The sequence below is a fragment of the Lycium ferocissimum genome, chromosome 9 (assembly GCF_029784015.1).
Source record: "Lycium ferocissimum isolate CSIRO_LF1 chromosome 9, AGI_CSIRO_Lferr_CH_V1, whole genome shotgun sequence".
In the NCBI taxonomy this organism is placed as follows: domain Eukaryota; kingdom Viridiplantae; phylum Streptophyta; class Magnoliopsida; order Solanales; family Solanaceae; genus Lycium; species Lycium ferocissimum.
In genome coordinates this window covers 389,630-402,283 of record NC_081350.1, presented here as the reverse complement: position 1 = coordinate 402,283, position 12,654 = coordinate 389,630, and the positions used below count along the sequence as shown (strand labels likewise).

At 31.3% G+C, this 12,654-nt stretch overlaps 1 protein-coding gene across 1 annotated transcript; it reads right to left on the bottom strand.

Annotated features, from left to right (window-relative positions):
- Positions 1 to 5,185: 5,185 nt before the first annotated feature.
- On the bottom strand, positions 5,186 to 6,619 carry LOC132029477 (protein S40-1-like). Its single transcript, XM_059418725.1, has 2 exons — positions 6,214 to 6,619; positions 5,186 to 5,322 (listed from the first exon to the last, which is right to left on the bottom strand). The coding sequence occupies exons 1-2, from the start codon at positions 6,617 to 6,619 to the stop codon at positions 5,186 to 5,188; spliced, it is 543 nt and encodes a 180-aa protein (XP_059274708.1).
- Between the last annotated feature and the right edge of the window lie 6,035 nt (positions 6,620 to 12,654).

Genomic DNA, 12,654 nt, shown 5'->3' with positions numbered 1-12,654 from the left:
CTTATCAATACGTTTTCATCAAACACACTAAATGAGCACGCGTACTCTTCCTCTATGAACAAGACTCCATCCAAATCGCCACTCCTTGGGCGGTATCGCCCCTGCAGTTATATTATTAGTTTAAAAGCTTCTTTCCAAGTATACTATTTATTTATTGAATCAGCTTCCGTACCTAGAAGTGCTTTTCTAACACTTAATATTTATCGGCTACTTTCTAATCAGCTAATTCAAACGGACTCTATGTATTATCACTTTTAAGATTAGATTACTTGATCATTTAATATGTGGGTAAGTTGATCATTCCTATTAAATTAGTTAATTGAACGTTGAATAATTGATTATGCCCTAATTATTCAGCCATTATTAAAAGTGTCATAATCATCATTTTAATCTAAAGTGTATGCGATAGCGCAAACAACTCGCAACTTTTAACAATACGTAATTCTCCTTTATTATTCCTCCCTTTTTGGCGTCTCACGTTGCTATCAAAATTAAAAAGAACACTTTCCGTTTGACTAACAAATTAACTTATTTCCATTTCTTGATGATAATTTAGAGATTGAGATCCGAGACGGATTCAGGATTTTAACGTGATGGGTTTGACCTTTAAGGTCTTTATTATTGAATTCATTGTACTTTTAAAATTATGTGTTTGGATATAATACTTTATTGTGAGTTTCACATAATATATTTTATACTCTGTATTGAAAATATTAGGTTTGGATAAACCCGATGCCAAAACACTGACTCCGTAACTACTTTTTAATAATAACAGTACGTATCTTTCTGTTCTTTCCTTTTTTTTTTTTTTTTTTTGGGTCTCACGTTGCTATCAAAATTAACACTAGACTTTCCGTTTTGACTAAGAAATTAGCTTATTCTCCTTTCCTTGATGGATATTTTAGAGATTCGGGATTTTAATTAACTTGACAGGTTCGATCTTTTAAGATTTTTATTACTGGTCTCATTCTTTTAAATTTTTTTGTTACTGGTCTCATTGTGTTTTAAATTATGTTCAGATATAATATCTTTTTGTAAGTTTTCACACAAAATTTTATAACTTATGTCAAAAAATATTGAAATCGGATAAATCCGATGCTGAAACACTGAATCCACCCTAATTGATTGTGACATCACGATTGTGATAAATAGCTAGCTAGAGATTATTAGTTCAATTTTTAGGCTAATCACTTGTTGTGGTAGAGGAGTATCATTTTATTGAGACATTTTGAATTCTTAACATAACAAGTGGATAAAAACCTTATCTTCAAGTGTTTGAAAGGTAGAAGGAACTAATATATACCTAAAATTTGCTACATTTGTCCCTTTTAGAGAAGTGTTAGTCCTACTAACTACTTTTTCAAGTCATGATAATTTATTTGATTCTACAAGTTTTCTTGAATAAGACAAAAAAAAAAAAAAATCATTTAGAAGAGGATGGAACTAACAATATTCTTGAATTGATAGTGTCTCAAGTATATATCTTTTTCCCTTTTTACACTCTCTAATGATCTCCATGGTTTGAAATTGAACACGAATGTTTCTTCTTTTACCTACTAAATCTGAAAAGATTCACATGCATTCCTAGTTATATCTATTGTTGGATAACGCGTATACCATTTGCTAACATAAATCTTAAAATTTGAATATCTTGTTATTATGTGAAAACGTATCAAAACTGATCACTACGTCTATATTGTAAATATGCAACTTCTAAATTAATTAATTTTCTCAGATGTTCCCCCTCAACCAAGTCCATCGACGTCTAATTGCTCTGGAATTTTAATTATCTCTTAATTATTTCGTTCCATCGATTCACTATAGCGCCTTAATCCTTCTCTCTCAATCTCAATATTAAGCCGATAAAAAAGGTAAGAAAAAATAAATTAAAATAGAAGTTTTCGAACCATGTAAACCCAAGAATTTCATTATATTACACGTACGTAAAGGTATTAGAGAATATATCTGTCCTGTATTGATTGTGCAAAGGACGTTTTCTTGAAAAGCTTATTACAATCTTGAACTATTACATCCATTGCTTTAAAGTTTTGAATAAAATTTTCATATTTTTTTGTCACATAAATAGATTTTATATGCATATACAGAAAATTTCATTTATTATATCACGACTAAATTTACAAAAATAGTATTTCCTCAATTTTATGATATCTTTTGTAGTCGCAAGAAGCGCGGACAGAAATGTAAGATTTTGACACATTCAGACTATTTTGGTAAGTTAAAAGCTAAATAACAATAAGAAATGTAAGATTTTGACACATTCAGACTATTTTGGTAAGTTAAAAGCTAAATAACAATAAGTGGAATCTTTGTATGTGATAAGAACTACAAGTTCTAAAAAAGGTACAATGAATTTTATACCTGAAAAATGCTATTTTTCTCCTTTTAGGGAAGAGAAAAAAGGTTGCACTGGAGAAAAAAAAAAGTGTTATTAATATACCGATTCTATTTGTTCAAGCCACGATGCTTTAATTATATAATTTGATTCTAGACGTTTTCTTCAATAAAAGGAAGTGCTAGAAAGTCATTTTCATTTAAAAGAACTTGTTATATAACAATCAATCATTTTCAAATTAATCCATAGATATTTTACCTTATCTTTTCCTTCTCCAATAATCTCCATATTTGAAAAGTACTTTGCCTATTGCTTTGAGTTATTAGCATTCACTTGCTGTCTGATCAACTGAATTTCACGTTTGAATGTTAGCATGGTAATTATTGTTATTCTAATTACCACAAACTAAATTACTAGTTCGTTTTTAGTACAGATTTTAGTCGAGAAGTGTATGATCCACTTTTAAAAAAAAAATTGGGAGTTTTTTAGATGCTTCTTTAATTTTGTGGACTTCCACAAAATTTATACTTTATGATAAAGAAAAGTCCCAAGGTTTTCCAAAAAACAAAAAGAGAATAATGAAGAAAGCGAAAAACAATATTTACTTACCCTTATCTCGAATATTTTCATGTGCAAATCTGATTCTTTTTTCTTAGATTAAATATAAAGAGTTTTGTGAGAATGTAACTGAAAGTTATTACAAATGTATGCGTACGCTTATACAATTCGACAAAATCAAGAAATGGTCTATAGAATTGGTCAATACTATTAATCAATAAATGATTTTTTTTGGACGTTTTGAATCTCTATAACATCCAAACAAGAAATAGAGTAGCAAATCAAAGAAAGCAACAGATACGTAAATATCATCTCTTTTAATTTTGACACCTAGCACACCTAAAAGAATACAAAGATACAATAATCCCAATTGTCAACATCGTCCAATTATATAATATTAAATTGAAATGAATTAATTAATTAATTATATTTCTCAATGTATTAGTTTAATCCGTTTGAGATAATGGGTGTAAAATCGGAAAATGATTCGTAATTAATTGTTAATGGAGTTGGAGTCATCAAATTCTGAGAAATCGATATCAACTTATGCCAAATTTCTCCACATGTAGTCCTCCTAATCATATTTTTTACACGAACCAGAGTCAATTCTAATTGATCGTGTAAAAAATATGATATAGAATGAATATGTTTATTTTCAAATGATTCATATTGTTGAGTATACCTATTTTAAATTTTAATTCAATGAAATAATCGGAGGCTGTCAATATATTTAGTGATAAAAACACATATTATTCTGGGGTATATGAATATTGTTTAGTCTTCCGTTAATATTTCGTCGACCCATTCTTCTTAATTTCATATCGTTGTTGAAAGAATTGTCTTTGTAGTTTTTCATATAATGATTCAGAAAATATCAAGTCGCTACCTATACAAGCTGCAAAGTAAATAAAATAATGAACAACGTTCATGTAATTCGATCCTATCTTAGTTGAAATTGAGGCATAATAATTGGTGTTGAGCATTTTCTAAACGCCCATAATATTCAGAGATCCAATCATACAGTTTTTGACTTTTCGTTATTTTATAATCTCAATTTGGTAGTATCTTAATTTGTCTTTGTTGCCAGAATATGCAGTAATCATGTCGACGGGGTACCTTAAACAACAAACCTTCAGATCATTAATATGCTATTTAACTTAAGCCATATTTTATTCATTGTTAAATATTTCTGTGTCAGATTTTCACATGTTGATTAAGGGAAAGTATTCTCCCTATATAGCTGTTCTATTCTATTATGTTTTGCTTAATTCTTGGATAAACTTTTTGACTTTATCCATGAAACCTGTTGGCTTCCTATCATCCAGCAGAGATTAAGTTTCTTAAGACTAAAATAAATTCAAGTTTAAGAAATAATTAAAAACTTAAAATATATTTGGAGATGACTATCATTTAATAATGTGTCGTTTGTTTTCCCATATAAGTAATTAAAACAATTTTTTGTTTCGCACCGGTTTCGATATTCGAATTGAGATCCCGACTAATCTGGATTAGTATCGCGTACTACCAATAAAGCAGAGACATATACCCAGGACTTAAGTATTGAATTCAACATTTCAGGTTCCTAACTTTGAACTCATTGTGTTTCAAAATTGGTTCATATCGACAATTTGTTGCAATTTTAGTCGATCCTTACACTAAAAATTGTGTTGCGCATCGAAGGTACTAGGTTCATATGAATCTGATGCCACTACGCTACTGCTGCCTTTGCATTACAGGGAAAACACTCCCTATCAAAGTTTACACACCCACAACAAACAATCAGATATACAGAGAATGGTGAGACGAATAAGATCCCTTCACTCGAAATTGGAGGTCTCAGTTTCGAATTTTAAGAATGAAAATACTTCTCATAAGAGTGCTTTTCCCTTTTAATTAAAGGTCTCAGTATTGAGCACTAAGAATGGCGAAACCCTTGGTAGGAGCTGTTTTTTGCTTTATGGCCCTATCACTTGCCGTGCGAATCTGAATTAGTCAAACTAATAAATTACAAATATCAATAATAATAATAATAACAATAATAATAATAATAATAATAATAATAATAATAATTCAAATGATGATAGGATAATCCAAGAAAACCGACTCCCTAATGGTTCTCTTTTTTCCTTTTGTTAGTATTGAATAACATAAACTATAAATAAAAAATAGTAATATATAGTATATTGGTCTTTAATTTTTATACATTAATTTATGTCTTTAATTTTTATACATTAATTTATGTACATTTCAAATTATTAAAGAAACATAGCCCTGTCATCCTTCAAAACCAGCTGTTTGTGTTTGGCTTTTTCTTTTGATGAGACAAAAGAAATTCGCAGAAAACACAAACACTGTGCCATCACTTGGATTTGCAATTCTCATCACCAATTCTTTCACCATTGGCATTGTCACTAAAAAGACAGATCTGGAATTTAAAATTTACAAATTTCTATATCAATACCGAATTAATTTATAATAATACTTGAGTTAATAGTCGAAAGCTATTGATCAGTTCACGTAAACTCATAATTTATAAGTAAATTCCTCCATGTCGTAAAACATAATTCTAGAATCTATTATGTATTCTAATGGAAAAATCAAAATTCAAATTCTTTTTTTTCTTTTCTTTTTGAACATTTTTTTTTCAACTTTGAGATCACACATGCACTCACGCGCACATGTTTATATACACACATGCATACATATTCAGAAATGATTTTTAAGAGCAGAACGAAAAGAAGTACATAGAAGAGCTAGTCAAAATCAATTGTTTTGATGGAATGTTTTAATCGACTCGTGCTTCAATAACTCTTCGACTTCAACAGTTCAACTCGGACATGATAATATAGGCGGATCCAAAATTTATTCGAACTTTATGACTTCGGTATGCTACTAAATTTGCTGCCCATTAGGTTACCGAATTCAAAATATATTAGTACGTATTCAATAGATATTTCTTAACATACACATGGTCCGAGCTTCAATCATTGAGTTAGACTAAAGTCTAGTTTACATTGTACATCTGCCACTACATGACCTCTTCAAAAGCTGCATAACAGAGGTAATATACAACTAAGACTAAGGGTAGTAAATTCAAACATCATATTTGTAATATTTTTCCACACTTTATTGAGTTTTTTCTAACTAGTGGAATAATGAGTTTTTGTTTCAATACAATGATGAATGGAAATTAATGAGCCTCCATAATTGGAACTCAAAAAAACAAAAAGATGCTACAAATATATTTTTTCTTTTTTCCCTTTTCTTCTCGACTGAACTCTAAAGTTATGTTTCAAGAAAACCAGTCATCCTAAGAATTGAATTCCTTACTTGACTCAAATCTCTTCCCTTTAATGTCCTTCCATAACCACTACAAACAGAAAATGTCATCATTTTTCTGGCGATTCTCCGGCCGGTGATCACATGTGGTGGTACCATTTCTCCGTCATCGTATTCACCGTCTTCCAAAAACCGTGATTCATTATTTTCCATGTACTTGAACCATGAACTATTTCTAGACAAGTTATCGGGAATATTAATGGGGACGGAATTGGACATTCGCTTCGGCCTCTTTCTACTCTGCAGCTTCCTAGTGTTTGAACTGATAAAATCTCGATTTTGGAATTTGTAGTACTCTTCTTGATCATTTTCTTCGTTTGAAATGTTTTCTTGAAAAATGACTTCGGATTCTTGAAATTCCTCCTCCATGGGAAAAAATGTGTATTTGAACAAAGGGAAAATGAGGAATTGGATAAAGTGAGGGGAAATGAGAGGAATTTATAGGGAATTGTGGGGAAGTAGTGAATGATTGAGTTAACTTTTTGAAGTCAGTATGTGGTGTGGCGGGGGGGGGGGGGGGGGGCGTTGAGTGTGGTCCCCGCATTCGAAGTTGTAAATCCAAAAAAGACGAAGCTTTCATCTATTGTTACTTGCGACTCACGGCTTTTGGTTTGTGTGTAACTATAGGTTTGCTTTGTGCATGCATTAACTAGTTGACTATATATCTAATGATTGGGGTAGGGATCTAGTAGCTCAGTTGGTTGGCTACCTGAACTTTCACTTTATTGGTGAGGGTTCGAATCCTCACATTGTAATCCCCTCCTCATTTCCCCTTCCCTACCCCCTATATAATAAAAACAATTTAAAAAAAAAAAATGATTGGGAATGGAAAGTGTTGGTGGTGTAAAAAATACTTATGTAATTAAATTGTTTATAAGGTAAGCATATATAACTCTTATGATAAGTGCTACTCGTATTTGGCATACTTATGGTAGGAGTAAATGCTCTCGTTTTAATTTACATGGTAAAGTTCAAATAAATACAGAGTTTAAGAAAGAAACAAATAATTTTCAAACTTGTAGTAATAAAGATGACATATTATTTGTGTGGTTACAAAAATTTTGAAATACATATTTATATTTCATATAATCTATGTGGTTATAAAAGCTCTTACACAACAATAAATCTGGTGTGATCCCACAAGTGGGGTCTAGTTAGGAACAGTGAGATATACGCTGATCTTACTCCTATCTTTATATATAGTTATAAAAGCTCTAATTAAAGATAAAATAAAAAGTTTCAGTTAAATTATTTCTGAATTTAGAAAGTTGTCATTCGTTTTAAAAAAACACTAAAAAGAAAATATTGTCACATAAATTGATACGATAGAATAACTAATTTGCTATCATAAGTTACACTACAATTATAGTGCGTAAAAATGAAGTATATTTCATACTTTTAATGTTGAAAGTGTCAGAGTTCTCAACCTGTAGAAATTGAAACTCGTGAACATTATTCTTGAGTTTAAAAAAAGTATTTTATATATATATATATATATAGGTGAAATAATTCTTTTCACGTTTGAATTATTTCACCTATGGTATCAAAGGTACTCAAGGACGCAATCATCAAATTTCAACTTCTTTCAATTTGTAGACAGATTGTGGTAAAAAAACACACCTGAACTATCACTTTTTCGCAAGTTTCACACCTCACTTGAGTTGTTCCCATTTCTTACTTGAAATATCACCGTCTATCTATCAAAACACACCTTGATGATAGTTCAGGTAATAAAAGGGAACTCGAGGTGTGTTTTAATATATGTATATGATGATAGTTCAAGTAGAAAAAGTGAACAACTGATAGTTGTGATGTAAAATTCGCAAAGAAAAGCATAATTCAAGTGGTTTTTTTTTTTTTGTTTTTTTAATTTTTATCATTAACTTATTTATAAAAGTTGAAACTTCGTGACATTATCTTTGAGTTCACTTATGCAGAAAATAATTAGTACGACTAACTTTTACCTTGGAAAAACTAGGCAAAAGACAAGATCGTCGTTCTAAATTTAATAATATTTGATAAATAAATGAACAGAATCCAAAAACAAAACCTACATCAAAAGTAAAAACAACGCAGCAAATACTGAGGCAAATAAATGACTTATACTTCACTATTAGGCTTTAAAAACCTTATCTAGCTAATGATTCGATTCTAACCGTTGATTCGAAGCTACCCACACAGCTTGGCGCATCTGACGGTCCATCTTTCGTGGTCCACGCAATTATGAATTATCCACAACCCAAATGCAAATAATTTTAAACACGACAAACCAATATATAATTGTGCCGTCACACGCCACATGCTCGGAAGAATCTTGATTATTCTCTCTTCTTTCTTTCATTCAATTTCACCTAAGGCCCGGTATCTCAATTAAATTCGAATTCATATGAGGAAATTTCACATTGGAAGATAAACTGTTATGTAACAGAGATGATTTTACGTGTAGGACTCAAACTCGAGATCTCTGATTAAGGTTGAAAGAATACTTATCACTCTATTCGATCTTTTGAGTCGAGGGTCTATCGTCGGAAACAACGTAACTTTTCTAACCACAAAGATAGGGGTAAGGTCTACGTACATCCTTCCCTCCCCAAACCCCACTTGTAGAAACTACACTGGGTATGTTGTTGTTGTTGTTGTTAGTACTTACAACTCCATCCCAATTCTTGTTGGTCGATTATTCTCTCTTTACCGCCACTAAAATAGTCTCATATATCTTAAGTTCCAGTTATATCCATGTTAGTATAAGAATTTTTTTTATATTATTAGGTCATTTATTTTATAGTAGATAACCTCTTTTTATGTTCAAGATTACAAATTCAATATTTTAAGAGGTTTATCTATAGATATACGGTTTATCTATAGATATACTTTGAGTGACCTGTAAAACATTCTTTACACTAACGGTGTATATAATTTTTAAAACATTTATGTCAAAGTTTCCAAGATATGAAAATAGATAAATTATGTAGGGATGTATTGAACCATTTTCTTAGTATATTACTATTGTATAAGCAATACCATATGGTACTTTAATAATTACAGAATCATTGAATGAAATAACTCTTAAGTTTTATTGAACTTTAAGAGATAAGCTCACGAGATGAATTGTTCAATATAATGTGGAATGGTCTAAAACCATACATCTCCATATTCTAAGCATGTCAAGCATGAACAACATAACATAAAATATAACCATAAACCACATATAAATAAATCATGACTAGGTTAAGAGAATCTAGAATTAAGCCTAAAATGGCTCAATGACAAAATTTTGCACGTCTGGGAAGAGTTTTGAACTAATCGAATACTTCGAATTGACCTTCGTAAATTTTCAAAGAAAATGACTATAGTTACGTAAGACCTTGAACAGTAGGTTTGTTTGACAATAACTGAAAAGGATGGACTAATTCCTTCTCATCTTCAATCACTGACCATAAATGGTGGCACAAAAACCTTTGAACTTTTTCACTCCATGCCATTATTGAATATTTGAATTTATTAAGGATAAATTTAAAATAAAAATTAAATACAAAACATAGAATGCATTAAAACTTGGACAAAATTTAAAAGCCAAAAGTAAACGTGCATGCATTTTATCTAAGCATAAATATATAGATCAATGATATAACTATCAGTTGTATTCAAATATTTAGAGAGCTTAATTAACAGCATATGAGATCTTAAGCCTTTTTTGTTTTTTGTTTTTGGGTTTCTCACCACCAGATGTCTGATACATACGTTAGGTGTTTGACTAATTCGGATACGCGGCCTAAGTCTCACTTTTCAGGTTAAAACACTCCTATCAAAGACAACTTTATTTTCAGAACTCGAATATGAGACTTCTTGTTAAGGATAGAGGAGTACCTAAAGCTCCACCACAACCTATGGTGATAGATTTTAAACTTCACGGTCATCTCAGAGTTTTTTAGAGGCCGCATCACATCCTAAGATGAGCCGTATTTTTTTTCCTTTTTATAAATGGTATTTGTTACATTATGGTATGCTGAATTCTAGAGGAACTAATATCACATGCTTACTTACAATTTGAGTAGAAAAAACTGACTCTATACTAAGATCTCCGGTATATTATTTACAGAATTTCTATGCCATTTGTTATGGATCTCATATGAAAAAGGTCATATAACTAACTGGTAGCTCTGTACAATTCCATGTTTGTAGCTTAATAAGTAGTGTATGCTTATAACAAAAAAGTCATAAACGAAAGAGGGGCCAGTTGCAAAGCATCTTTTTTGCGCGGATTGTCCTTCAAACGGACTGGTCTTTAATATTTGTCCCTAATATTTGAGGTCTTTAATTTTTGTTTCTGTTACTTATTTAATGAAAATATCCAGACCTACGTCACAAGACATAATTTATGTAGCATTTTTATCTTCGAAAACTGAACTTTTGTCTCGCTCGACACAAATTCTGCAGGAATTAAGTTATGCGGCATAAGTTCTGTATAATATTTTTCATAGTATGTTGGGGGTTGAAAGTTCTGTCTTGTCCGGCATAATTTGTGTGGATGTTATGATACATATGGCGAAGTTAAATGTAAACTATGCGGAGCGAAATCTAAAATTAAGTCATTTTTCAGAGTATGTTGTGTTGAAAGTTTTAACTTGTCCGCCATAATTAGTGTGTATATTAGAGACATAAGTTACACGTAAACTATGCCTTGCGAAATCTCTAAATTATGACGCGCCAAAAATGTTGAAGGCCAAAAATTAAAGACCGCATTTGAGGGCCAAAAATTAAAGACCACCCACAAATTGTGACATTTGTGCCAATGGCCCTTGCAAAGTGAGAACCTGTACTAGCCCAGATACATTTTAGCCAAACTTGAACAGAAATGGCCCATTATAGACATCATAAAACAGAAGTCTTGAGGACCAGTGGGTCATTTGCACGATTATCCTTCAAAGGCACCGGTCTTTAATTTTGTCCCTCAAATTGGTGGTCTTTAATTTTTTGCCTTCACCTGATATCATGAGTTTGGGATTCGAATCCCGGCTCAGTAAAAAAAATAAAAAAAAATCGCAAGATAGAGTTTCGTAGCAAAATTAGGCCTATTCGGGCCAAAGCTAGGCTTCAGGCAGAGTTTTGAATGCAAAACTCTACCTCAGGCAGAGTAAATGTTATCCAGTGGCAAAGTTAGCCCAGTACAACCAATTTTTTGCGCGGATTGGTCTTCAAAGGCACTGGTCTTTAATTTTTGTCCCTTAAATTGCTGGTCTTTAATTTTTGTCCTTCGCTTAAAAAGGTGGCCGAAAATCCACCCGAAGTTCTGGGTTCGAACCCCCGTCAGTCAAAAAAAAATTCGCAAGGGAAGACTTTGCAAGAAGTCTGCCTTTTGCGATAGAGTTTGACTTAAGACATAACTAAAGTTATGCGGCAGAAGTTGCCTTAAGGCATAACTAAAAGTCTGTCTTATAAGGCAAAGTCTGCTACATAGGGCAGACTTTTCGTGAAGCCTTGCATTGCGAATTTTTTATTTTTGTTTTCCTGACTAAGCCGGGGTTCAAACCCGGGTTGGTTCGGGTTTTTTAATTTATACACCAAACCAAACCAATAAAATTCGGGTTTTTCAATCTCAGATTTTCTCGGGTTTTTCGGGTTTTTTTTGGAATAGTCTTGATACAAAACATATAACTGTTGCTTCAAATATTTCTTTAGTCCTAGTAAGATACAACTATATAATTAAGGTGTTTCTTAAGAAAATAACACAAAATGTGAGAAAAGTGATGACATTGTATTAAAATATTCAACAAAAGCTAATAAAATCGGTCAAAATAAATATTACTAATTAACAAGCCATAAAGAAAATGACCATAATCTAAAAATACTAAGTTATGCTAAAATAAGTACGGCTAATAAGTATTAATTACATGATAAAGAAATAAAACTTAAGTTATGTTTTTTCACGATCTCTAAATAAATTATCCCAAACTAAAGAATAGATATCCAACATTATTGTCATTCCTAGTGGTATGAATTTCTTTTGTTAGCATTAGTGTTGAGTTGGTTTTGGTTTGGACTTTATTTGAGCTACTAACATCCATAGGATACAAAACTTATTGACATTCAAAATTCTAAGTTCAAGCTTGAATAATATGATAATAGTTAAAGAACTACGAAAATTTTTAAGAAATATTTATAAATTACATTACAAATAAATATTTTTATGTATAAAATATTTTAAAAATTGAATACATGTAATGTCGGGTTGGTTTGGTTCGGTTTGACTTTTTTTAGTTAAAACCAAACCAAACCAATTATGGTCGGGTTTTTTGGTTCAACACCAAACCAAGTCAAACCAAACCACTAGTCAGGTTTTTCCTCTCGATTTGACTCGGTTTATCGGTTTGGTGCGATTTGTCGGTTTACTTTGTACACCCTAC

Coding starts and splice junctions, on each gene's coding strand:
- LOC132029477 (XM_059418725.1), bottom strand. CDS start 6,619: ATGGAGGAGGAATTTCAAGAATCCGAAGTCATTTTTCAAGAAAACATT. Junction 5,323..6,213: donor TTCAATTCTTAGGATGACTG/GTTTTCTTGAAA, acceptor CTGTCTTTTTAG/TGACAATGCCAATGGTGAAA.